At 37.9% G+C, this 27,760-nt stretch overlaps 1 protein-coding gene across 6 annotated transcripts in view; it reads left to right on the forward strand.

The window, feature by feature from the left end:
* CYRIA (CYFIP related Rac1 interactor A) overlaps positions 1 to 26,671 on the forward strand; it is an 81,256-nt gene extending 54,585 nt beyond the window's left edge. For 2 of the 6 annotated variants that reach the window (XM_063442143.1, XM_063442144.1), the window contains exons 3-12: positions 4,578 to 4,657; positions 11,785 to 11,906; positions 13,164 to 13,269; positions 14,368 to 14,504; positions 14,591 to 14,668; positions 16,564 to 16,680; positions 16,794 to 16,873; positions 17,747 to 17,873; positions 24,991 to 25,061; positions 25,856 to 26,671. In XM_063442143.1, coding sequence (XP_063298213.1) covers positions 4,588 to 4,657; positions 11,785 to 11,906; positions 13,164 to 13,269; positions 14,368 to 14,504; positions 14,591 to 14,668; positions 16,564 to 16,680; positions 16,794 to 16,873; positions 17,747 to 17,873; positions 24,991 to 25,061; positions 25,856 to 25,919 — 972 coding nt within the window. In that variant the 5' untranslated portion in view covers positions 4,578 to 4,587 and the 3' untranslated portion in view covers positions 25,920 to 26,671. Of the gene's footprint in view, positions 1 to 4,577; positions 4,658 to 4,867; positions 4,948 to 11,784; positions 11,907 to 13,163; positions 13,270 to 14,367; positions 14,505 to 14,590; positions 14,669 to 16,563; positions 16,681 to 16,793; positions 16,874 to 17,746; positions 17,874 to 24,990; positions 25,062 to 25,855 lie in introns of those variants that run through there. The other 4 variants (XM_063442140.1, XM_063442141.1, XM_063442142.1 and 1 more) reach the window with 3 other exon arrangements.
* The last annotated feature ends 1,089 nt before the right edge of the window (positions 26,672 to 27,760 follow it).

A 27,760-nucleotide genomic window follows, 5' to 3' on the forward strand; every position in this document is an offset into this window, starting at 1 on the left:
ATTATTAATAAAAAAAATTTTCAATAACCATACAGAAGAGAAAATAATTATAACCAACATCCTGGGATTCCAATTAAATAAATACTTTTTTGGTGTTTGTTTTTGGAAATAGGTCGCGCTTGCAAAACATTTGTGTTTGAAACTACGATATTCCCTCTGCCAGTTCTCCTGTCCCCTGCCACATTTAGGCTCACTGCTGGCATGCTTGCTGGGTAAATGTCAGGCACAGCGCTGTAATGTCCACCCTCCGTTGCTGCCCCGTCTGCTGTGATTGGTCCTGTCTGGGAACATTTTCAGAGGCTGGATGATTTCACTGCTCTTGCCAATATGCTGGCTTCACTGTCAGCACATTGGCATCAGTGTGAAGGTACATATAACGGAGTCTTGGGAGATTCCTCATGACATAGAAACATAGAATGTGACTGCAGATAAGAACCATTCGGCCCATCTAGTCTGCCCAACTTTCTAAATACTTTCATTAGTCTCTGGCCTTATCTTATAGTTAGGATAGCCTTATGCCTATCCCACGCATGCTTAAACTCCTTTACTGTGTTAACCTCTACCACTTCAGCTGGAAGGCTATTCCATGCATCCACTACCCTCTCAGTAAAGTAATACTTCCTGATATTATTTTTAAACCTTTGTCCCTCTAATTTAAGACTATGTCCTCTTGTTGTGGTAGTTTTTCTTCTTTTAAATATAGTCTTCTCCTTTACTGTGTTGATTCCCTTTATGTATTTAAATGTTTCTATCATATCCCCCCTGTCTCGTCTTTCCTCCAAGCTATACATGTTAAGATCCTTTAGCCTTTCCTGGTAAGTTTTATCCTGCATTCCATGACTAATTTCACAAAGGAACAATGAGTAGAAGTAGTGGAATTTTATTTTCAAAATTGATCTGAGTGGATAATATCAAGAAATTCCCAGATTAAATTGGCCGCTTTGTTGCTCAACCTTTCAGCTCCCGATTACTTCCTGTGGGGATATCTGAAGGAGTGGGTGTATGTAATCAAACCTCGTGAGAATATCCGTGCAGAAATTTGAGCAATAGTCACAAGCATGAACTAATGATATGAACAATGCAATCGAATGTGCCCTATTTTGCAAGGTGGCAAATGCGTCTCATTTAAAAGATGTTAATATTTATAAAGAGCCAACCAATTCCATAGCGCTGTACAATAAGTTGACTAACAGACATGTATTTGCAACAAGACGAGCTGGATGTGCAGAAAGAGAGGGTTTTGATGGCCCCGGTCAAACGCATATCCATCCATTTACCATTCGTTGTATATAATATAATTGAAATTGGTTCATTAATTTAAAAAAAGTTATTTACTCAACAAACCCCACTCTGAATTTTGTCCCACCCTTTAGGTATATAGATAGATGGATATATATAGATATGTGTGCTAACATCACTTTGTACCAGAAGGGGGCAGTAGACAATAAACAATAGCTTTCACTATTGCATTCTACGCACTTTTCATGTGAACTGTATTGAATGAGCAAATGTCTATAGGCCAGTCTGTCTCCTTCTCAGGAAATCCACTGAGTAGCATTGCTGGGTTGTCAAAACAGCTGCACAATGTCTGCTTGTGTGTGCATGTTTTTGCTTTTTCTGGCTTTCCTGGACAATACTGCTTGCTTGTTACAATAAAGCTTTATGACTAGGTTGTCCTTTTTTGTGTAGAAAACGTAGCCCAGCGTTTATCATAGCGCATTTCATGTACGTTTGATATCAAAGTGCTTTTCTAGGTGCTGTTTTTTTTTCCATATTAAACCAAGCCACACAATCCTTTTAGATCATGCAATGCATCGGTTGTATAAAGCATGTAGCATATTAAAGATGTAAACACTTTTTTTAAAAAAAATCTTTTTATAAGCCCTCTAGCCCCCTCCTACCTATGGCATGAGCACCCAAGAATACTTGGTTCTCATATTCTGTATAGATTGGAGTCTGCAAAGATTCTGGTGGGTGCAATCTTAAGATTTTAATTGATCAATCTGGGGAGGCCCTGTGCTACAGCAATGTTTAAGAAATGCTCCTGAAAACTCACAATCCCTGGTTAGTTTAATCCCAGGGATAACCTGGTTTTAACAGACTAATCTTTAATTGTTCAATAGGAATGGGCCACATATATACAAATGTATGTCTCTTGTTCATACCTCCAAGTAGTTCCAGTCAGTCTGGTCCCTTTTTCTTTGTTGATCTTTCTATAGGGACACCAGAGAAACCTTCTCAATAATAACATGGCATAGTCTGAGAGCTTCTTAAACTACTACTGAATGAACTACATGGGAGACTGGCACAGTGTTCACTACCACCTGTCCATCATGAATTCTTTTGTGTCTAAAAAAGTAAAAACTGAGTTGGGCACTAGTACTCTGGATGTGTCTTTTATTGCCGATTTCTTTCCTAGTTGCCAGATCAACAGTTTTTTCCTCTGTATGTTTATCACGTCTACATTGTAATGAGCCATATAGGAAAACTGCAGCCCTGAAGGAGGATCAGTTAACTAATCAAGGCTTTTATCCTAAATTAACTGCTTTAAATAGTTCTGATTTCCACCCTGTAGCCTGTGAATTCTGCATTATGCAGTGCAGCCCTTGAACTCCTTAAGGACCAAACTTCTGGAAAAAAAAAAGGGAATCATGACATGTCACACATGTCATGTGTCCTTAAGGGGTTAAATGGACTGCCCATCAGAAAGAAGCAATGGTGCTCCCTTACTTTACATCCAGCAAGGGATGAATGGGACATTTAGATCAGCACTTAGCAGTTATTGAATTCATATAACACTTTAAATGGTGCAGCTTAGGCTCCCCAGACAATATAGACACCAGAACTACAACTTAATGTATTTGTACAGATTTCCCTGCAGGCATTTTAATGTAAACACTGCCTATCAGAGAAAAGGCACTGTTTAAATTACTCTCTAGAGACATACGTCCTGCGGCCACAAGAGGTGCTTCCTGGGTCCCGTGCAACGCTGAACTTTCCCAATAGCGATACTTTGATTCAATGCATCTCTATCTGGAGATTCTGACTGGCCAGCGCAGCGTTGTTGCCGCACGTACACCTTAACCTCCCAATGCTTTCCTATGAGTTCATCAGTTTTATGATCTCGGTCAAGGAGGCGGACCCGCCTGGTGCTGGAACAAAGGTATGGGTTTTGTACTTCTTTACGGAGGGGCCAGGGGCTAATATGGTTTTTAATACTGTAAGGTCAGGAATACCTGTTTGTATTCCTGACCGTATAGTCTCCCTTTTTAAAGTAACCATTTAGTTTTTTTTACTTTTTTTTTTTTATTTTTTACTTTTTTTTATTTGAGTCCATTTCATAAAAGCTGTGAAGGGTCAGGTGCATATTGACATGGCTAAATTTTGTCAGTGTCTTCAGATTGGCATACATCTAAAACATTCATCCCTTATAGCTAGATTACAGTGTCTCAATAGCGTCTTTATTGTAAAAGGTAAAGCATATTTGAGGGTTACCGGTTTCCCAATTTGAGTTCACACCACGAAGTCCGGTAACCCAGGGACAGATTTAGAAAACCCCCTTTTTTTGGGGAGCCTCACATTCCCTTCAATATCTGCTAGAAAGGCCTATTGAGTTCAGTTTGCCTGCTTAGCTCTGCAAGCCACAGTCTCCAGTTCCTGTCTGCTGAGAAATGTGTACACGCTTATTGCATTTACTAAACAAATGTGTGTGGATTTGATTCACATCGCTCCCCTGATTCAGCTGCTTACTGGAGATTTAGAGGTATAATCTCTAAATTCCAAGATATAGTGAATCTAAAACTAAATGGCACACTGAAACTGTATACTGAGTGTTCTAGTCTCCAAATTTGCCTAAATTTTACAATCTGAGTTTCAATTCACAGTTCATTGTTTAGTGAATACAACCATCCATGGTTATTGATTTTTGTTTTTACTTTTTGTGTTGCACTTTGTTAGATTAATAAATGGGCGCTAAACCGTGATTTTGTCCTAATTAGATGAAGTGGTCTCGGTACCTATAACGTCCCTTTAATAGTGTAACTTGCGCAATAGCAATAGACTGAGCAATGACATGGTCATGGATGTCCTGGAGACCCTTGTTTTGTGTCAATAAGCTCAAACCATGTGATGTAGAACCGAGAGATGGTGCCAAATTCATTCTGACACGGTTTAATGGATTGTATTGATTAGAGAGCCTCTAGGTATTACTAATGATTGGTCTGATATGTTATCGCATTGTATGCTGCAATAATACATACATACATACATGCAATGTCCAATTTGTATGGGAAATAATATTCTCTTTTCAGAGTGCACTGTATTTAGAGAACACCGGTAGTACTTTATCATATTTAAGCAACTGTTTATGGTAAAAGAAATATTCTTATTTTTTTGAAATTTATAAATATTTTTTTGCAGGTACCACCTAACTTGCTGATTTTTCTATGCATCATTGCCAAGACTGTCCACTTCTGCATAATTAATTAGTCTACATTATGAAACCCGTAGATTTAGAGTTTTTTATTTTTACGTTTATGCATTTATAACGATGTGCTGTTTTATATTGCATCCACTAGGTTTGCTGGGATGGGTAATCTTCTTAAAGTGCTTACCAGGGAAATTGAAAACTATCCACATTTTTTCCTGGACTTTGAAAGTAAGTTTTTTTTTTCTGAAGTGTGTTGTCGCAAAGAAAAGTCAAATTTGGTGACCTTTTGTTTTTCTCCTGGGCTGGTCTGATGAACTGGAAACGCACCACAGATGGAACACCTAACCTTTGCACTGGAAACATCCACACGCCTGCATGTTTATGAATATCTCACCCACTTAGCACCTCTTCTTTCTCTTCCTTTTTTCTATTTTCCAGGAACCAAATGGGAAATCTTTTAAAAGTTCTTACATGCACAGAGCTTGATCAGGGGCCAAACTTTTTCCTTGACTTTGAAAGTGAGCAAACCTCTTGCTTGGCTTTTGGTTTCTTTTACTAACACTCTAACTGCATGTGTTTTGCATGTTTTTTTAAGATTTGCAAACAATCTGTTTTTGTTAGAATGTGTCAAAGTTGTGTTAGACTAAAAGGAGGAGTACAAATTGATTTTGGAAAGTTTCATCGCGGCACAGTCTTAAGTGCTGATGGTATAGAAGAGTAACTCAAACGTTCATTCTAGCTAACTTTATTAAGGCATTTGTTAGCCATTTGGTGAGCATATATACTGAAAAGTTCTAAAATTCCTATTGAAATAAATTAAATGTCAGACTTCCTTCAATGTTCATGTTTATTGGCTCATTTTTATTTATTAAATGGACACTATATGCATCAGAACATTTAGGTTTTATGAAGCAGTTTTGGTGTATAGATCATGCCCCTGCAGTTTCACTGCTCAGTTCTGTTATTTAGAAGTTAAGTCACTTCTGTTTCTATTCATGCAGTCCTAGCCACACCTCCCATCCGGTGTGACTGAGACAGCCTGCATGACAAAATATGGTTTAATTTTCATTCAGATGTTAACTTGCTTTAAAGTGCAATTTACAAAGCAGGAGATGAAAATGTCTAATCACATATAGGAGGCTCCTGCAGGGTCTAGAAGGCTCTAGAGCAGGAGATTAGAAATTCTAAATCAAACAGAATGTGCAATAAGAGGTTTACACATTAGATCACTTTAAAGGAATGTTTAGGAAGGCTGTGCAGGTCACATGCTGGGAGGAGTAATTAGACCTCCATAAACAAAGTGATTTAACTCCTGAATAGCAGAAAAGTTGTTTTGGTTCCTATAGTGCTCCTTTAATGCACAACTGTACATTTATTTAATGAATGCAAGCTGTACTTTGTGCCGGGCCCTAAAACCCTAGGTGAGCTCTAGTCATTCTTTTATTGAAGCCTTGGTAAAGTTTTTTTTTTTTTTGTTTGTTTGTTTTTCCAAGCACAGGGTAAAGGGATTCTCCAGTGCCAGGAAAACAAACTCGTGTTTCTGGCACAAGAGAATACTGGAGTGCCTCCCGCTCCCCCATCCGACATCGCTGGAGGGGTTAAAAGCCCTTCAGTCACTTGCCTGAATCCAGCGCCGATGTCCCTCGGCGCTGGATCAGCCTCCGCCCACGTTCCTCACTGCCACCATGTCGGCGGGGGAGGCCTAATGCGCATGCGCGGCAATGGCAATGATTCCGGCGACACTGAAGGTCCTTGTGCATAGCGTGAGGAAGTCCAGTGTCGTTTAGATGACCAAAAGTTGTCTAAGAAGCCGGAAGTCCCTCTAGTGGCCGTCTGGTAGACCACCACTAGAGGATGACTTAACTCTGCAATGTAAATATTGCAGTTTATAAAAACTGCAATAATTACACTTGCAGGGTTAAGGGTGATGGGAGTTGGCACCCAGACCAGCTCATTGAAGTGAAGTGGTCTGGGTGCCTTTTAATGGTCCGAAAACTGAAAATGCTTTTTTTGTGACTATCAAAGATTTCAAATACCAATTGGGTTTAAAAAATAAATAAAAATCTCCACCTCTCTGGCTCACTCAACCGAACCTAAGATTGCTGCAGATCTTAAATTCTACATGCATGGCTTTTGCATGTTCTTGTTTTGCATGTTTCAAAATCTGTGAATTTTCTTTGTTAATGTGTCAATGCAGACACGTTTCAGTTAAAATAAATAAATACATTTAGGCTTTTGTTTGTGTACAAAAAAGAAAATCTACTTTTTTTGTGTAAATCAGGTTTTGTTTCATATACAATTTTTTTTTTTTTTATTATAATGTTTTTACATTGATTTAAAATTTTATTTTATTTGCCCTTTGTTTTCAGACTTTTGAATATTCCAAGTCTATGGATTGTGTGTTTGATTTGAAATGCTTGTTGCATGGTCTTGCCACTAATATGCATGTGTCATGGTAACATCTGTTCTATCATCGTTGTAACACACGTTGCACAATATTGTGTTTTTCGTTACTGATCCTCAGTGTACGCAGTATCTGATTATATTTCATGCATTGTAAAAGGGACAATTTCTTCTTATAAAATTGTTATGCGAAGCAGGAAATGTACATTAGGGAGGTAAACACAGTGGTGTGACATCTAATCGTGGGGTATTATTATTGCTGTGCTGAAAGCATCAGGTTTTAGATTTTGCAGTCAGTCAGTGGCTCGGTCCAACACGGATCAGACCTAATGAGTGGATCTGTTCTTGGGGGATTAACTAGTTATCCCTTAATCCCCAGTTCTGATAACTGGAACTGCTATATATTCCATAAACACTTGCTGAGCACAAGTTTATGAGGTAAGAATAAGACCATCCTCATTACAGCTTTTTCTTCCCAGTGAGGAGAGATCAGTCTGTAGATGCAGGCAGCTACTGTAAATTATGAAGCTATAGGATCTTATTAATGCATTATCTATGTAATGTAGTGTGTATAGTTTTTTTTTTTTTTTTAATTACCCCATCATTTAAATTTATGTAAATTTTTATATATATATATATATATAATTACACACACATTAACTACAACAGGAGTTCCCGGACTCATCGTAACCTGTCAAACCGCTTTTCCATGGTTTGGCACTAGCCTGGATTCGCCGAGCAACATTGCTGCTTCCAGTCTTCTAGAGCTGTAGAAGGTGGTTGTTGATTTGAGCAGGATAGAAGCTGATTCAATGGTTCAACAAAGTAGACAGGCACTCACCCAAAGGAAACTCCTCCCCCCCGACCCCCCCCCAAAAAAATCTCTGCCAAACTGGATTAATATGCTGATATGTTTTATTCTGTCACCTTGGGTAACAGGCAATATTTTGACCCTCCTAGTAAAACCAAGAACTATTTCTCTGAATGGGGGCCTGGCTAACGCTCGTTCATACTGCAAGCACAGAGATGAAGGAAGGCAGAGGTGCTGAACACACAACACAAACTTTGGGGTAAAACCTGCTAAAGGCGTAATTTCACATGCGGCATTGGTAGTTTTGCTATGGAACATATTGTTACAAATTGTTGGATGGCACTGTAAACCGTTGAGTCAAAGTTATAAGAGATGAGGACTGTTTTTGAGATGCAAGCATTTCAAAAGAACTGGTCTTTTTAAAACCTTAACAGAGAATGGATAGTGTAACGGATCACCCTGCACCCCGACTGGTTACCTCCGTTGACAGATGCTCCAAGTGCTTCCCGAGGGCTCCAAGCACTCCACTTGAAACCATAAGCACTGCAGACCCTACAAACTGCTGCAGCTTGGTTTGGGTCTCGCCGTCTCCTGCCCACCCTGGGCCTACGACAAGGCTCCAAATTCCAGTGGGTGAACCTCTTTCACCAGAGTTAAGCAGGAACAAGCGCTTACAAGAGCTTAGTAATTATTCAAGGGAGTATGAAGAGCATAGCAATCCCTTGTAGCAGATTCCCCCAATAAGAGACAGGACTCTAGATTGAGGCTGAAGTAGAACTGCAGGCTTCTTTTATATATTATTTCCGCCCAGGTGGACCTTGTGGAGCACAGGACATGAAATTCACAATCCAATAAAAAAAGTTTTACACTTGAACACTCCCAGTTACTGTACACAAACCCTCCCATCTGCCTGTGATACAATTAACAAAGACAATGGACCAACTCAATTACCCACAGGCAGAAAACACACCTTTTTACCCAAAGTACAGAAACACTCTAACATATCCCTGGATAGCTCTGATCTGGGTGAACAACATATCCAAAAATCACCCAGATCAGGGGTTCAGGAAATTCCTGGAAGTCTCTTTTGACCGACTGCACGCACATTTTCATGCCCAAAACCGTTTCAGAGAATTGGGCGGTCTATTTCCAATACAGCATTCAGTTTGAATGCACGAACGGGGCCGTTGGTGCAAATAGCCAATGTTAAAGTGGCGTTTGAATTGTCAAACTCTGTTAGACTCCCGGAGAAGGTAAAGTTCAGCGGTGTTCGTGCCGTTGCTCTCTAGAAATAGCTCTCCGTAAGTATGGATTTAGCCGAATGCACGGAAGGTACAAGTCTCAGCGGTGTTCGTGGAAATAGTTGCCGAAAACCGTTCCAGGCGTTCTACGACAAAACACCGCTGAACACGTTTGACTAAACAAGATGGCCGCCGCCACATGTTCGACGATACGAACGGCGACCACACAGCCGTTCGTTAATTTGGCTGCGGTTAACTCCCAGCCTGGGAGGTAAATTGGCTGCACACTCCACTTGTGTGTGGTCTGGCTGTTCGGTAGTTCGAAGTTCCACTTCGATCACTTCGAAGGTGTAAAGGGGCATTGTGCCAAGTCCCAATATGCACAAATAGTAGTTTTAATCACAGTAAATTAAAGGGGCTATAGTCACAGGGCAGGAGGCTGCCAAGCAGTCCCCTCCAAAAACTCACGGCAAACTCCCTTAAAAAAGGGAGTTTGTCACAGATAGCTAACCAGAGAATGACTTGAGTCAATCAAGGAGCAATTTCATAAATACCCACATTCAGAGTGTTGAAAGCACTATAGAGTTTTAAAAGAATCAGTGGAGACAATTGTGTAAAGTCTATTGGTAGTTTATTGGATGCCTTTGGTTAAGGCTGTTTCAGTAGAGTGTAAGGATTACTAGATTCTAAAGCAGGATATTTGTTACATGAATTATACTGGCTGTGACTGTATATAATCTACATGTTTAGTGAAAGAAGATATGTATTGTTCAGCAGCCTTGCTTTATCAGACCTTTTGGTATTTTCTCGACTCCTATAATGTATGTATGCAAGTTCCTCTATAATCAAATGTACTCTCTCTGAATGGGCCTTCTTGGTTACTTTAATTTCTTGGCCTTAGTACACAGGGGTGTTTTGACTGTATTAGAAAAGCCATACTTGTCAAAAATGCTTGCATTGTTTCAAGCCTAGCAAAGACTGCCAAGACATTTAAGTGTAGGGGGAATAGAGGGCCCTTTTAGGACCGCTCCATTGCCAGTATCAGTTGCCCTCATGTTCCTTTTAATTTGTAAGTTTTTTTTTTTTTTATATATTTTTTGAGTGGTCCTGATTTAAACCTCCGTAAACATATAGAAATGCAGAGAAATAGTATGGCTTTAATAAATCATGTCAGACTGCGTTCTCTGTTCCAATCAATGCATACATGCGCAAGTTAAACTAGCGGTATTTGTTGTTGTTGTTTTATTGCCAAGAGTGTATGATTTCTGAATAATATTTGTACAGGCAGGACAGACCTGGATTTCCCTTCTAACATTATTTAATGATCATATTAGCATAGAATATATCCACTCTGTGCTGTCGAAAGGTACTTTTTGTTGTTGTTGTTTTTAACACTTACAAACCACCACTATAGTCTTTCTTCATAATAAGGGCCTTAAAGGAACAGCAATGAGATAATGTTCCAGATTCACGTGGTTATTCACGTAACAATTGTCAGGAAATTCAAGTGATTGTTTGTATTCTATGTATTCAAATTGGCTACTTTAGACCCAGATTTGACAGTTGCTTTAAATTCCTGGCAATTTACATTGCACTCAGACTTGCTGTGAATACATATCCGTATTCCACTTTCTGTGTTAAATGGTACAGAACTTTGCTAGTATAGGCTATCGTTTCCCATCATTAAAGAGGGTGAAACAAAGAAATAAAGTGGTAGCAAAGAGGTATAATGCCAGACCTCCATAGCATCTATATGTCCTTTACTAGCCTTTAACATTTCTTGTGCAGCAGTGATTATGGCATAAGAAATCATTGGTCGCTTGTTGTAGTGATTGGAGCAAGAAACCTTATTGTATGAAGGAAGCCGTCCTTGCTTATTGTATCCATTCTGCAAAAACATGAACACAGATACCAAAGCCACAGTCCACATAATACATTCATTCAACTTTTATTTTTCACAATGCTATCTGTGTTTATGATCCATAATATTGATGGATGTTTTATGTGAAAATAAGAATGTTAAGATGTTCTTAATAGACCATTGACCAACCATCAATTCGACCAATTTTTTATGTATATATATATATATATTTTTTTTTTTTGGTTTGTTTAAAGGGAAACTCCAGTGCCAGGAAAACGATCAGTTTTCCTGGCACTGGAGGGTCCCTCTCCCTCCCACCCCCAATCCCCGGTTACTGAAGGGGTGAAAACCCCTTCAGTCACTTACCTGAGGCAGCGGCGATGTCCCTTGCCGCTGTCTCCTCCTCTGCGACGCTCCTCCTGTCCATTGCGTCGGCTGGTGGGCGAGACTGATCCCGCCCACCGGCCGAGGAGACCTAATGCATGCGCATTACGTCTCCCCATAGGAAAGCATTGAAAAATCATTTCAATGCTTTCCTATGGGGTTTTGAGCGACGCTGGAGGTCCTCACACAGCGTGAGGACGTCCAGCGATGCTCTAGCACAGGTTTCCTGTGCTAGGAAACAGGAAGTGCCCTCTAGTGGCTGTCTAGTAGACAGCCACTAGAGGTGGAGTTAACCCTGCAAGGTAATTATTGCAGTTTATGAAAACTGCAATAATTACACTTGCAGGGTTAAGAGTAGTGGGAGTTGGCACCCAGACCACTCCAATGAGCAGAAGTGATCTGGGTGCCTGGAGTGGCCCTTTAAGTTTGGATCACAACCCATTTATTGGCATAAACATGTTTTAAAACCATATCTTTGCTGGCAGAAATGAGGTTTGGGAATCTGACAAGTGATAGTGGTTTGTCTAATATTCTATGAGGAAGCACAATTAAAAAAAAATTAATTCTTATTTGTACTGGCTGTATAATAATTATCACTCACGTTACAAATAATGACACAATTTATCTTAAAGCTAATTGACTTCTCTTTTTCTAGATGCTCAACCTACTGAAGGAGAAAGGGAGGTGTGGAACCAGGTCAATGCAGTTTTGCAGGAGTCCGAAAGTATTCTTTACGATCTCCAGGCTTACAAAGGCGCTGGACAAGAAATAAGAGATGTATGCCTTAACGTAACCAGTCAAAATGAAAATCTAAATATCACAATGTGAAAGTCTTCATATCAAATCAATGTTTGTGTACCAACCTAGTTATACGTGTGATGGTGACAGCCGTGAAACGCCCTGTACTTATAAAACTTTTAAAGCACATTGTAGCACATTCAATACACAGACTTTTTTTTTTTTTTGTGTGTGTGTGTGCTTTTTCATTATTATGAAATAATAAAAGCGCCAACAAATTATGCAACGCTGTTCATTCGGTCAAAATCACTGATCAATTGTAGTGCCCCTTAAATAAAAAAAAAAAAATGTGGTTGACCACGATCCTTTTTTCCTATTTTGAACATGCCGGCTTCAATTTGAATGGAAATGGTTTCTAGTCAATGCAAGTTCCTCACTGTTTAGTCCTTTGAGTGATACATCTTCTCTTTAAATTTAAAGTTGTCTTAACTGGACCTCACAGTGAGAGTTGAAGAAAACTGAATGATGGCAGTCTGGTCTGTGCTCAAGGCTCTGTGACGCTAAATGATCGTCTGTGTGATCAGAGGGAAAACTGACATAAATCTTACATAGTCTGTGTACTTTTTTCACAAGTTTTGCATGTGTCTTAAAAGTATTGTTTACTTCTTTAAAATAAACGTACTTTTAAATGTTTACGTCTCTAACCTGAAGTATAAAGTTTTGATGGGGAACTATCTCTACCCAGTGCTTATAGTATTCTGTTTACTTATCTTTATATTTACAAATATGATATGTTGTACTATAGCATATGTTAATCTGCAAAGTTTTGCAAAGTTGTCATTGCTGTAGCTTTTTAATTAAAACCTATATTTATGAAACTCGCCGCACACCATAAACCCTACAATGCGCTGTAGTGGTTGTGGTACTAGCTGTGCTCGGATTCCTCCTCCTTCCCTCGTCACACACATAAACACCAACAGTTACTGACCCTCCTCCATGCACTGCATGTAACGCCGACTGCTCTGTATAATAATTATCCTCCTGCCACTGTGAGCTGCAATGTTTCTCAAGTAAAGGGACAGATTAGGCACCATAACTACTGCATGGAAATTTACTAGGGTGTACTTATTAATTTTAAATTGTTTTCTAAAAGTCGCTCCTCGGTGTAAAATGTTCTGGAAACCTCTGGGTTAAAACAAAACATGGTTGATGTATGCTTGTTTTAGTACTCCAAAATATGTAGTTTCATTATTTAAATTGAAATAATCTTGTATAATACCGGTGTGTACTTTGCAGGCTATACAGAATCCAAATGGAATGCAACTCCAGGAAAAAGCATGGAATTCAGTATGCCCGCTAGTAGTGAGACTGAAAAGATTTTATGAATTTTCCTTAAGACTTGGTAAGTTATCGGACAATCCCCCCCCCCCCCCCCACCAATTAAAAAGGTTACATGACATGGAGGCCCCCATAGGAAAGCATTGAATCAGTGCTTGCCTATCGAGAAGCTTAAATGTTAATGTGGCTCTCGCAGAGCTTGTAAATTAGGGCCCCAGTGCTCCTCAATCAGAAGCATTGGGTTGGACCACCCTGGAAAAGGTGTGACTTCACGGTCCACGGACAAATTGTGTAAACAAAAACAAATTCTTCCTGAAAAGAGTGTAAATGCCATAAATCCTCAATACAATTGCTTTCATTAATTGCTGCTTGGCAGTATGTGTTGGCTATGAAAAAATGTCATTTAGGTTTTTATGCAAGGTTTAAGAGCATTACCAGGCGACTAACAGGAGTTGCAAAGAAGCAAAGTAATTGGTTCCTGAATTTCTGTTACATGAGTCGCAATTTTAATTGATCATGGTAAACCTAATAAAGAAGACACGGAGTTGTTTAAACAAAGATATGTTCTAAGATCGTAGCTGATAAAACACAGTGTAACCCCATGAATATTGTAACAACAAAATAAAAAGTCTCCCATTTATTATTTTATGGCTTTGAACATACTCCAATATGACAGCCTGTGTTACACGTGGACAAAGTGCATGAACATCAGTATTAGGCTTAGGGTCGAACTAATCAAACTCTTCTTATTGTACGAATAAATCAATCCATCCAGGATTTACCTTGTCTAATCTTATTCGTTGACGACGACTCCACAGGTAAATCCAAGACACATCGATTTGTTCCGTTGTAGAGTAAAAATAATTTAATTTGTTCAGTACTAATCCGTATTAGCAAGCTGTCAGCAATAGGGGTAGACACACATAGTTCCTAAATAACTTAAGTTAACAAGGAATTAAACTAGCACATGCGTGTGGCATATATACCTTATGTAATGTTAAAGCACCATATATAAAAATGGCGCACCCGTCCATCCAGTTGAACTTAACTGTTAAAATACAGCTGTAGCATAAACCCAGTGCTAAGCCGAGGAAGCAAAATATTGTTCTTATTGGTCTATCCTTTATTTATTGATTTTCTCCTGTTATATTTTTCATTCTAGAGAAAGCTTTGCAGAGCTTACTGGAATCTTTAACCTGCCCGCCGTATACTCCTACACAACATCTAGAGCGAGAACAGGCTCTCGCTAAAGAGTTTGCTGAAATTCTGCATTTCACTCTACGTTTCGATGAACTGAAGGTATTAAGAAACCTGTAACCAGCTGTTACAGAATACATGATGCTATTTGGAATCAAATTATTCCATCGTTTTATTTGTGTTTGCAGATGAGAAACCCAGCAATTCAGAACGACTTTAGTTATTACAGGCGGACAATAAGTCGTAACCGAATAAACAACATGCATGTGAGTATGTGGCTCAAGTTATTACATTTTTTAAAGCAATGAGTTAGGTTTCAGAGATTAAAGGCATAGGAAATATTTGAATAGACTATAAAAAGCTCTCTGTGTAGTGGTGGTTACTGGGAAAAGGTCACCTTGTGTGCCATATAATTGTATAATGAATTGCCTGTTGAAAGTGAAAGGCCAAGAAGTTTGTGAAATAAACCAAATGAAGTCTTTCTGGAACACTGGAGACAATCTGAGCACATTTCATTTCCTGGGTTTCACCTTACACTTTCAAAGTCTGTAGGATTTCTACTTTACTCCATCTTTTTACTTAACATAACTGTCAGTGATGTTTACGGTATGTGTAGAGCGTAAAACAAAAAAGTAAAAAACCTATACATTGTGAAAGTGCAGTTGCAGGCAACCATGTAGATCAACCTAAAAATGTTAGTTTGGCATTGATATTTTTCAGCAAATGAATAACGACATTCTAATTGACCTCTTTGCGTTCATATGGATAATGCAGTTATGAGAAAAGTGTTTGAGGTCTATGACTGCTTGGAAATTCTCGTCTTTTTTACATTAAGCTTTTAAGATTCAGTAATGTGCTAATTACCCAGGATCCCCACTGTCAGCTGCACCACGCTGAGTGGTCCGTTGCCGACATATTGCTATAATTAGTAACTAAACTTCGATTATATCACAAAAAGGTCGGAAAATGACCAGTTTTTATTTTTTTCAGTGCCTCATGTCTTGTAGATAAGTGCTTCAAAAATCTTTTCAGAAAGCATAGAAACCTGCCAATTACGCACTTGAAAATAACTGATTGCTAGCAAATCGGTACTCTCCATACAAAGTATTAAATAGTACAGAGTATGCGAGAGCAAAGTCACTCACATATTTTGTGCGGTAGATGCTTGTAAAATGTGATGTCAGTGCAAGTTTTCCTGGCTGTTTCAACATCCTTCAGCTGTTCATTCCTTGTCTGAAATTAAAAGCTGAAGGTTGCTTACTTGGTTTTTCTGCATAATTTGTTGGCAAAAATGTATGAAAGTTGCCTAAATGGTTAGTGTTCGTTTGCCTAACCTTTCTTATTTAGTAGTCTCCCAGTGATGTCATCAGTATAAACCGTCTCGACTGTGTGATCTGTGTTTATAGGAGAAGATCAATACTGCAGTAGAAAGTTAGGTACACACCAGGTTGATATTGATTATTTTTTATTTATATCGATTTAAAAATCCAATATATGCAAAAAATAAATAATGAAAATAGTCCTATTTAAAGTCCCAGCATTCACTGCATATTCCCAGGCTATGCAGTACCTGCTGTGAGCACTCCCCAAACCAGGAAAAGGTTCTGCTAACTGCGAAGTTCATTTAAAATAACTCTATGTAAATTTAATCATTTAGATCTTAATTTTGGTTTGTCTTGATCATGAACAAATACTTCCTTACTAGTTTGAGTTTAGAAAACTCTTGCTTTCCTATGGGGATTTCATGGACGTTTGTCCTCCTGCAGTGCCTCTAGTGGTTGTCTAATTGATAGCCACTAGAAGCGGTCATAGTCCTGCAATAAGTAACATTACAGGGTTAAAGGGACAGGGTCACTGCACCCACACCACTTCAATGAGCTGAAGTGGTCCCTTTAATGCCAAACTCTTTCAACTTTTTGAAGAAAACAATAAATAAAAGACAAAGCGTTTAAACTTGTATGTCCATCTTGTCCTTCTGTGAGGACTATTCATATTGTGGCTATGTGACTTTACCTTTTAAATAGCTTTTTTTTTCTCCAAGGTTCACACTGTGTTGAAAACCCTGAAATAATTTTATATTCTAAAACCTATATATTGCTTACTTGAAAATGTATTTTGCTGGTGCTCCTTCCTAACACTAGATTTATTTTGTTTTTAATAGTTAGATATTGAGAATGAAGTAAACAATGAAATGGCCAATCGAATGTCCCTTTTTTACGCCGAAGCTACGCCAATGTTAAAGACTCTTAGCAATTCTACAACAAACTTTGTGTCTGAAGTAAGTTACTGATATCCTCTATAGACAGAGTTCATTTCAATACGCTTTTTTATTTTTTCTTCCTCAAAGAGAATTTAATAAAATATATATTTTTGTGTTTTCAACCCCTGTAGAATAAAACGTTACCCATCGAAAATACCACCGATTGCTTGAGTACAATGGCCAGTGTATGTAAAGTAATGCTGGAAACTCCGTAAGTTTATTTTTGCAATTTTATATGTACGTTTTTTGTTTGTTTGAGATATTAAATTATATATAAAAAAATCTGGCATTCGAGGAAGTCTATAAAGTCAAATTGCCCACTGCATCATTTTCAGACCGTACATCACTAACAACCGCTGCACTCTGGAATTGTGTGCAGAAAAAAATGTATACTGTTGAATTTATTTGATCATCCTTTTAGTTTACAAAATAAGCTTTTTTGAGGGCCTCTTTATTTATTTTTTCCTTTTTTTATGTAATACAAGGTTTTTAGTTTTTCATAAATGGGGAATTCGAAGATTAGCCTTTTCCTTGCTGGAGTAGTCACAATGCCAGTGTGAACCAACTTGGATACCAAGTAAAGTCAGCCTTTTAGTATTTTTACAAAAAGCATATTTCTGAGTCTTGCCGTTACATACAGACAATGACTGTTATCCCGTCTGGAATGAAGTATCCTGTGTTGATTATCCAGTTGATACCTATAGTTAGACTTGATGGAAAGCTTCAGCAGGCAGGAATTCCATGTGGCAGTTTTCTAAAAATTTAGAGGGAGACATTATTTTTAGTGTATAACTCTAGTGCCATATTTGATCTACTTCATAAATTATTAACCCTAGGTTTTCCCTCCCGCGTGAAATGTTTCTTAATGGGATAGATCAGAAATGCATTTTATTCAGTGAGGGTGACAGAAGTGATATTTTATAACAGCTGAAATTTTAGATTATATTTTTGTTTCACTGCATCAGAACTGACCAGGAATATTATATAGAATGTATCTGTTTAACATGTCAGGAGGTCCCCTGTTTGTAAGCTGTTTTAAAATGATTAATTTGTGTTTTGTTTTTGTTTGGTTTTTAATTGGCAGAGAATACAGAAGTCGGTTTACAAGTGAAGACACTCTCATGTTCTGTATGAGAGTAATGGTTGGTGTCATCATACTTTATGATCATGTGCATCCAGTTGGTGCTTTCTGCAAGACATCAAAGATTGATGTAAGAAGAAAATTCAGTTAATTTTGGAGTACAAGTGTCTGTTTACAGAATACAAAGTTTGGAATATACGTAACGTGCCAAAATAAAAAATAAAAAAAATTGAAATGGACAATATAGTCACCAAAATACTTTTGCTTAATAAAGCAAATATTGTGTATAGATCATGCCTCTGAGGTTTTACTGCTCAATTCACTGCAATTTGAGTTAAATCACTTTTTCTATTCATGCAGCCCTAGGTACACCTCCTCTGGCTGTGACTGACACAGCCTGCATTCAAAAAATGGGTTTCATTTTCAATCGGATCTAACTTAATTTAACCCCTTAAGGACTGGACTGTTTTTGCGATGTTGTACATTTGCGACCAGGCCTCTTTTTACACTTTTGTGGTGTTTGTGTTTAGCTGTAATTTTCCGCTCTCTCATTTACTGTTCCCATACAAATTATATATAGTTTTTTTTTTTCAGGACAAAAGGGGCTTTCTTTACATACCATTATTTATATAATCTCATGTAATTTAATTTAAAAAAATATGATAAAAAATTGGAAAAAAAATACATTTTTTTTTTTACTTTTACTTGAAAAATCTTTTACTCATCTCCAAAAGCGAATGAAAAAAACTGCTAAATAGATTCAAAATGTTGTACTGAGTTTAAAAATACCCAGTGTTTTACACGATTTTTTGCAAGTTATAGGGCTATAGGTACAAGTAGGATATTGCAGTTTCAAAACATACATTTTTAAAATGTATCAATAGTGACATTGTAACACTATTATCTGTCATAAATCTCTGAATAACACCCCACATGCACATATTTTTTTTAAAGTAGACAACCCAGGGTATTCAATATGGGGTATGTCCAGTCTTTTTTAGTAGCCACTTAGTCGAAAACACTGGCCAAAGTTAGCATTCATATTTGTTTGTGTTTGAAAAAAGTAAACTAAATTGAACGCTAATTTTGTGACTAAGTGGCTACTAAAAAAGACTGGACATACCCCATTTGCAATACTTTGGGTTGTCTTCTTTTGCAAATGGTATGCCATCATGGGGGTAATTCTCATTCCTGGGCTACCATACGCTCTCAAAGGCAACGTAACCAACCTGGCCTTTTTCAATGTGAAAATATTTGACCCATATTTTTGACCCTGTAACTTTCAAAAACGCTATAAAACCTGTACATGGGGGGTACTGTTATACTCAGGAGACTTTGCTGAACACAAATATTAGTGTTTCAAAAAAGGGAAAACGTATCACAACAATTTATATCATCAGTAAAAGTGCTGTTTGTGTGTGAAAAATGCAAAAAAAAAGTCACTTTAACTGACAATATCATCGCTGTGATATGTTTTACTGTTTTGAATCACTAATTATATGTGTTCAGCGAAGTCTCCCGAGTAAAACAGTACCCCCCATGTACAGGTTTTAGGGTGTCATTGAAAGTTACAGGGTAAAATATAGTGCTAGCAAATTAAATTCTCTGGACTTTCAACCTGGGTTGGCAGGCAGGTTCCTTTAAATTGCAATCAATAAAATTACTTAATTATGTAAAAATATTACATAAATACGCACATAGAATTTAAATATATATGCATATTTATATATTTGAAGTCTACGTGTATATTTATATAATCATTTATGTAATTTTGTATATGGACATATGTATATTTCGTATTTTTATTTATATATACATAGATATATACAATTTCTTTGTCAATCTGATTTTTATTAAGGCATATAGTATGGGGTACAAAAGAGAAGACGGAGGAAACGTTAAAGCGAGTTACATTATAGGGTTGGTACAACAATACTCATAGTTAACGTACATTTCCAGATTTTCAATGCCTAATTTTTTTTTTTTTTTATGTAACGTAGTTAAGCTCCAATTTGAAAATACAAGCTAAGGATCGTAGGATCCGGATTAGTATCTCGCTAGGTCATGCCAGTCAGGCGACAGGTTACACATATATAACAAAAAAAACAAAACATTAGTTACTTATGCTAAGTACATGCTAACTTCAATATGCAAGCAGGTCTGGCTAGTTCAGCGTTAGTGGTACTGGTCAGGTAAGTTAAGCTATGCACAAGTTACGACATTTTTAAAACATGTGAGCACAGGTGTTTTGCCAAATTTCGTCGTGGAAATACATAGAAATTTCAGGCTTTAGAACAGCAATAAAGTAGTTTAAACACGCTAAGCATGGCAGACTTAAGTTGGTCTAGTAGACTAATAGACCTGCCTCTGGATAACTGTCGCTTAACACATCTAAGTCGGCAAATTTGCAGGACCATTGTGAATAACATAACAAAAATCTGCGTTTGGTCATGAAGTCGCGAGTTAAGGTCACTAGTGACAAAAGATTTCTGTAGGCTTAAGATTCACAGTACAGCAGGTATAACAGTGTGGTAGTGCATAGGTCTGAATTATCCATTACAGTTTCAACGTCCACAGAAAGCATTATCACCATTTTAGAGACACCTTGCGCTTTTTATGTAATAACATTAAGGCTGGTTGCAAACGTGACTTAGATAGTTCTAGTTAGGTTTAGATTATTGTTTAGTTTAGGCACTGTATACGAATCATAATTGCTTTATAGCTAGCAAAACCAAGGTAAGGGGTTAAACTGAAGCAGATAATAACGTTAGTGACTCTAGACTGCCTTACAATTATAGCAGTAAGATAGCACCCAAAGTCCGTCCGGTGTCTAGACTGGTGGCTGAGGTGCGGATTGTTGAGACAGTTCACCCGATGCCTTTAGGATGTTTCTGGAGGCAGACCGCCTCGTGGTCCGGCGCGGTGTTCTCAGCATCGTTTCTGCCCGGGTTTTCCCGATTCCCTGCTCTCCGCCCGCTCCGACCGGGCGCTTGGTGTCTGGGGACCTTGTGTCTTCGGCCCGAGGCCTTGGTAGGGGTTCTTGCCACAAGTCCATTGGCCCCATCAACAGGGTCGTGGGCCTGAGGGTTTGCCGGTGCATGGCTGTCCCCTCGGGTGTATGGGTGGCGTGGGAGGGTTACCTCTAGACGAACCCCCAGCTCGGAAGAAGATCGTGTGGCCCCTTTGGTGGCTGGGTGTGTTTGGCGGTGAGTCCGGGGTGTATTCAGGAGCTTGCTTGGGTTGGGTCCTACCTCCACCTCGTGTTTGCCGACATGGTTCGGGAAGGCCTCGCCTAGGCTGCGTTTCCGTTGAGAGGCCGCCTTTGCCTTCCGTGGAGGGATCACCCACAGGTGGCGCCGGGTAGCCGGGCGGATCCAGGCCGCCAATTCTCTTATTCCTCGTTTGTAAGGCAGGCCCTTGGTATTGTGCCCCCTCCACAGGCGTGTGCATAACTGGTGTAGGAACTCCAAGGCGTCCCTGGGTGGTTTAAGGAGTGTGCTTTGCGAGGTTCCCGCCATGTGGCTGGACCCAGAACATCCGAAGTCCAGCCTTGAGTGGGTAGGTGCAGTTGTTGGATCAACGTATGTCCCATTGGTGGGGACCGGGATAACCCCCGCCGGTCCATAGGGGGGGGAACGAGGGCACCAACCTTGTCTCGTATCTTGCTTCAGCAGTGAGAGAGCGGCCGTCTCCCTCACCGCCGCCATGCTCGTAGGCCGCAACCCCGTGCGGGTCGGGACCGGTGCAAAGATCACCTTGCTTGGTGTCTACACGTAGGTCTCAGTAGCCCCAGTAGTTTGGGAGTCGTTATGTTGTGGTTCACAGCCTCTGTTCGTCGGTAGTCGACGGTGTGCACGGTGGTAAGCAGGAGCAGCAGCGACATGCGACTGCTCCGTTCTGCGGCCAGGCCCCGCCCCCCAGATATATACAATTTCATTCTAAGTGTATTTTGATATAAATATATATATTACTATCAAAATACAGTTAGAATAAAATTTCATATAGATCTATATTTTTTATTTTTTTATTTTTACATGTTTTTATTTAATTTAAATTACTTATTTGTATTTTATAATATTTATATACAATATATATAGTTATTATATATATATATATATGTAATTTAATTATACGTGTATTTTTATATTTATATATATATATATATATATATATAATATATTAAGGTGAAGGCTTGGCACTCTCCTTACAAAAAAATAAATATAAATCTATTGCCTGGATGCAAATCTCTGGCGTCCAATATATAAGCAATATAGAAAAAGGAGATGCACTCACAGGTCTTCAAATACGTGGAAAAAAATGGTGCTTTATTAATCCATAGAAAGTATACAAAAATCGACTGATTTTTGTATACTTTCTATGGATTAATAAAGCACCATTTTTTTTCCACGTATTTAAAGACCTGTGAGTGCATCTCCTTTTTCTATATTGCGTGTATATATATATATATATATATATATATATATATATATATATATATATATATATATATATATAACTCTTAATAGCTCCCAACTAATTCCTCTTCTGCAACAGTCACTAGTCTAATACTATCCTTACCTTTTGTGTCACTTTACCCCACTCCCTCTAGCATGTAAGCTCATTGAGCAGGGCCCTCAACCCCTCTGTTCCTGTGCGTCCAACTTGTCTGGTTACAACTACATGTCTGTTCGTCCACCCATCGTAAAGCGCTGCGGAATTTGACGGCGCTCTATAAATAATATAATAATAATAATTATAGATATAGATATATATATTTATATCTATATCTATATTATTATTATTATATTATTTATAGAGCGCCGTCAAATTCCGCAGCGCTTTAAAAAGTTAAAGTTAATAAAAAAATATATATATATTATATATATCTATATATCTATATAGATATATATAATATATATATTTTTTTATTAACTTTAACTTTTTAAAGCGCTGCGGAATTTGATATCTATATATATCTATATTGATATAGATATAGATATATACACATATATAATATATATATATTTTTTTTATTAACTTTAACTTTAATTTTTTTTTATGATTTTACAGTTGCAGGGAGACTGCCTGTCAGCACAGGCAGTCCCCCTGCATGCAGACACTAGGACACCTATTGTGACCATGTGATCGCTCTGTTGAGCGATCACATGGCCACAGGGGTCCTAATCCGCCATAGAGAGACTGTCTGGGCTGCAGACAGTCTCCCCACAATGGGATCAACGCTGATCGCCGCCAGGGGAACGACGGCGATCGGTTAAGTAAACATGCCGATGACGATCCTGAAGGGGTTAACCCCTTCAGGACGGAGTCAATAGTGCACGTTCTGATCAAAACAAAACGTAAACAAAAACTGGAATTTGCGCTATGTGTCTGTTCACCCGTAGTTCCCCTCTTTCAAATTATATGCACCCACACTTATTATATATCATTTTGTTCAGGAGAAACAGGGCTTTAATCTATCATTAACTATTCATATATGGAACATCATTTATTATGAATAAAAGTAAAAAAAATGTGAGAAAATAAGATTTTTTTTTTTTAAATTTGCATTTCCGTCTGACATTTTAACTGTGAATGTCATAATACTGTTAGGTTTTACTGCAAAAAAAATGCACATATTTGTAATCAGCGATGTCTCACGAGTACAACAGTACCCCCCATTAACAGGTTTTATGTTGTTTTGGAAAGTTACAGGGTCAAATATAGAACATTACATTTTCAAATTGAAATTTGCCAGATTGGTAATGTTACCTTTGAGACGGTGTGGTAGCCCAGGAATGAGAATTACCCCCATAATGGCATACCATTTGAAAAAGTAGACAAGCCAAGGTATTGAAAGTGGGGTATGTTTAGTCTTTTTTAGTAGCCACTTAGTCACATATTTTAATATTAATATATATATACTTATATTAATATTAAAATACACTTTGTATGACGTTACATATATATAATATTTATATATATATATATATATATATATATATATATATATATATATATATATATATATATATATATATATATATATATATATATATATATATTTAATTTATTTTTACACTTGTCTTTTATTTATTTTTTATACTTCCCACCAGCAGGGGGACTGTCTGATATTTCAAACAGTCCCCCTGCTGGCAGATCCACAGCCAGCTATAGGGGGCCATGTGATCGCTCTTTGAGAGCGATCACATGGCCCCCGGGGGCCTGATTTGCCGTGGGAGGGCTGCCTGGGCTGTGAGGCAGTCCTCCCGAAGCGGATCGCGGCGGAGGTAAGTATAACTTACCTCCTGGGGCTGCAAGCCGTTACGGCGTGCTATGCCGTCATAACGGCTTTAAAGCCCACTTAACCCGTGACGGCATAGCACGCCGTAACGGCGTTAAGGGGTTAAAGGTTTTTATCTCCTGCTCTGTAATTTGAACTTTAATTACAAGCAGGAGGCTCCTGCAGGGTCTAGCAAGTTATCAACAGAACAGGAGGAAAGAACTTTTCAATTAAACAGAATGTTCGATAAAGGAAGTGTAAAAGAATGACTCTTTACAGGAAGTGTTTAGGAAGGCTGTGCAAGTCACATGCAAGAAGGTGTGACTAGGGCTGTATAAACAAAGTGAATAAACTCGTAAATGGCAGATACTTGAGCAGTGAGACTGCAGGGGCATGATCTATACACCAAAACTTTCATTAAGATAAAGTTGTTTTGATGACTAGAGTGTCACTTTAATTTCCTCTCCCCAGTAATATTCATTTAAATTGGATTTTGATCCATTTAATGCATTGAGTACTAGGAGGAAATAAATATATTTAAACCTTCCATTATCTATATATCATAAATTGGACCATGCAGGGGGGGAAGTTATTTTGTGTATTACTGAGCCAAATCTTGACTGGCTCCAAGACTAGCAGATCTTTCACTTGGAGACTTGTTTCGCTAACCTAGCTCATATCATCATTTATTGAATGGTTTTAAATTTGAAGGGAAATATACTACAGTGCACATGGATATAATGTGGGGGGGAGGGGAACGTTGCTTGGTTTTCTGTGATTTATTTTATTTTAATTTTCCCCTTGAATTTTTACTTGAATTGTTTTAAAAAGAAAAAAACAGACACATACTTGTATGTAAATATTCAGTTGTTTTGCATTTGCCTTGCATGTAGTAAAACTATTTATTCCTAACACTGCAGTCATACTCTCCTTCCTTAACCTTAAACAACATTATTATTTCTTATAGATGAAGGGCTGCATAAAGGTTTTGAAGGAGCAACCCCCCGATAGTGTGGAAGGACTTCTAAATGCGCTCAGGTACCGTACTGTCCAAAGGCATATTGCCCTGAAATACTGTTAGCCCATACGTACTGCAAATCTGTGAAATCAAAGTAACCTACTGAAAAAGGTTGTCCATCACCATAAACTGAAAAATTAGTTTTATTTTAAAAATCTGAAGCACAGCTTGCTGTTTTGTAAGTTGTTTGGGAATTTCAGCCTTAAAGTGGGCCTCTTTGGAACATGGAGGTGTGTTTCTGTGTACATCGCTATGAAGAAGGAAAAAGCTCAATAAATTGAGGCCACAGAAATAGATTTTGTTGGAGTGTATGTTTACGAGACCTCATTATAAATTCTAAATAAGGTTCTCTGAACAGGAGCATTTTATATTATATTTAAATCTAGGGAAATGGTTTTAAACAGATATTGCAAACTAGAGGTGTTGTAATCCTACAGGTTGAAATGTAATGATGAAATGATTGAGGGCGGGTGGATGTAGGTCAATGTTGTAATGAGAGGAATGGAGTATTAGGTATAGGGAGTGCAACAGTACATAAAGGGACACTTCAGTTTTCCAAAAAGGGAGAATTTTTCCAAGTATATGGTTTTTGGAATAAAAAAACAAAAACATGGCCCTTCTCTCGTGCTTTGGCACTAATGCAAACTAGCATGAAACTTGTATATTTGCAGCTGTGCATTTCATCATTTTTGTTGCAGCTAAATTTTTGTTGCTCCCCCTCCTGGTTCAGACAATGTAATTCTAAATATGGGTGAGCATGTTACATGGAAACCATTTTGACAATTGGCCACTCATTGTTTGTTTAACCTTGCAGGTTTACCACAAAGCACCTGAACGATGAGTCGACTTCGAAACAGATCCGGGCTATGCTTCAGTAAAATCCTACAAGTGCAGAGGATTCTTTTACTGACCTCAGAAGATGTATATGTTTACATAATTTAATACAGATTTGATGTTAATACTTATGTGTATTTACATAGCCATTACCTTCCTGTTACTGAATATAGACTCGTATTCTTATCTTTAATCTGACTGATCTAGCACAACTTGCATTTACTGTCGGCCATTATATTTGACTTGCAAATTGAACACATTGTTCCCCTTTTGAGTTTTTTTTTTTTGTTTTGTTTTCTTTTTTTACTTTTAACCAAAGTGCTTAAACCATACTTTAAAATAGTGTGAATTGATTGTATCTGCTGTCGTGTTATTTGTCAGTTTGTCAAACCATGTTTAGGCACTTATTCTTTAAAATGTATAATTTTATTGTTCCATTTCCAGTTTCCAGTCAGAGGCATTATAGCAGAGGTGTTAAACTTTGCTCCTCCCTGCTGTTGGACTGCAATACCCAGAATTATCTTATTTTTTTTTAGAACTATGGGTGTTTTCGTGCTACAGCTGCCTGGCAAGGAGCCGTTGGGCACCCCCACATTTATAGTATTAAGCAGCTTGCAGAAGACCAGTCCTAAAATACACATTCATAAAACAAATCTAGAATCTAGAATCCAGAAGTTCTAGAGTTAAGCATGCAGCTCCTATCATCACAGTACTGGCATTTATTTATATTCTAGTCTTGTAATTATTATTTTATTAGATCCTGATCCTCAAGGCCAGTTTCTTACCCTCCTTTTTTTTTTTAACAAAGGGATTTTACCCAACTGACCCCTAAACGGTCAGTGTGTATTTTTGGGACTGTTGGTGGATTTGTGGATCAATGCTGCTAATGGACATTTGCATGTGTTTTTTTTTTATTTATTTTTTTTTTTTTGAAGAACGTCCTATATTTCAGAGGATGCTTTAACCTTATATAAAGTAAATCACAGATCAGTTTATCTATGTATTCTCCATATTGAAGTGTTTTTCTCCATTGCTGCCCACTTTGCATTACCAAATAAATCCAACGATCGTGCTCCCAGATAATACACATACAACAAATGTGTGCATATACTGTATATATTTTTAGAATTTGGATTTGCTGCTGCTGCGTCTAGGTGACCGTACTGCTGACATGTTTGAAGTGTCTATACCCTGCATTAAGCATTGCATTCTAGAAACTAGCGCATTGGCTCCAACCTGCTACTGTACTGCTGCAAATATTCAAAGATTTTCTGATCTTTTTATTGTAATTAAAATCTAAAGGCATATGGAATGCAAAATAGAAACCAAACAAGACCTCCCAATGTTGTCCTTGTCTAAAAATCTGTTTTATGGAAGGAAATTGGATATTTTGCTGTGAGAAGCCATGCAAAACAGCTGCTTTGACCAAAACAGATTTATTTTTTTCTGTCAAAGTTTCTTCATATAACAGTGTCCATGATTTTATCAACATATTTCTACATGCTCTTTCATACTCCTATAGGATCATGTTTGGTTGTTTTTCGTTTTTCTTTTAATTATCAGTAGAATGTATACCAAAAACCTCTAGGTCTTTACTGTCCTGCCAACTGCCTGCAAAGCTTAGATTTTTGTCATCGTTCACCCCCTGTTTCCTCCCTTCTTCCCCCACACCCCCCAAAAAAAATAGCTTTTTTGTGATGCCAGTTGGTTAAACAAGAGATGACAATGAATTGTTTTACTACTTCAATTATTAAACTACTCCTCACAGCCGTATATAGCCATGTTACGGTGTATGTTTAACCACCCAAAATGCAGATTTAAAGCACACATAAATAAAAATATTTTATGTAAGAAGTTTATAAAAAGATTAAATGTAAAATAAGAA

The sequence above is a fragment of the Pelobates fuscus genome, chromosome 2 (genome assembly GCF_036172605.1).
Source record: "Pelobates fuscus isolate aPelFus1 chromosome 2, aPelFus1.pri, whole genome shotgun sequence".
Lineage (NCBI taxonomy): Eukaryota > Metazoa > Chordata > Amphibia > Anura > Pelobatidae > Pelobates > Pelobates fuscus.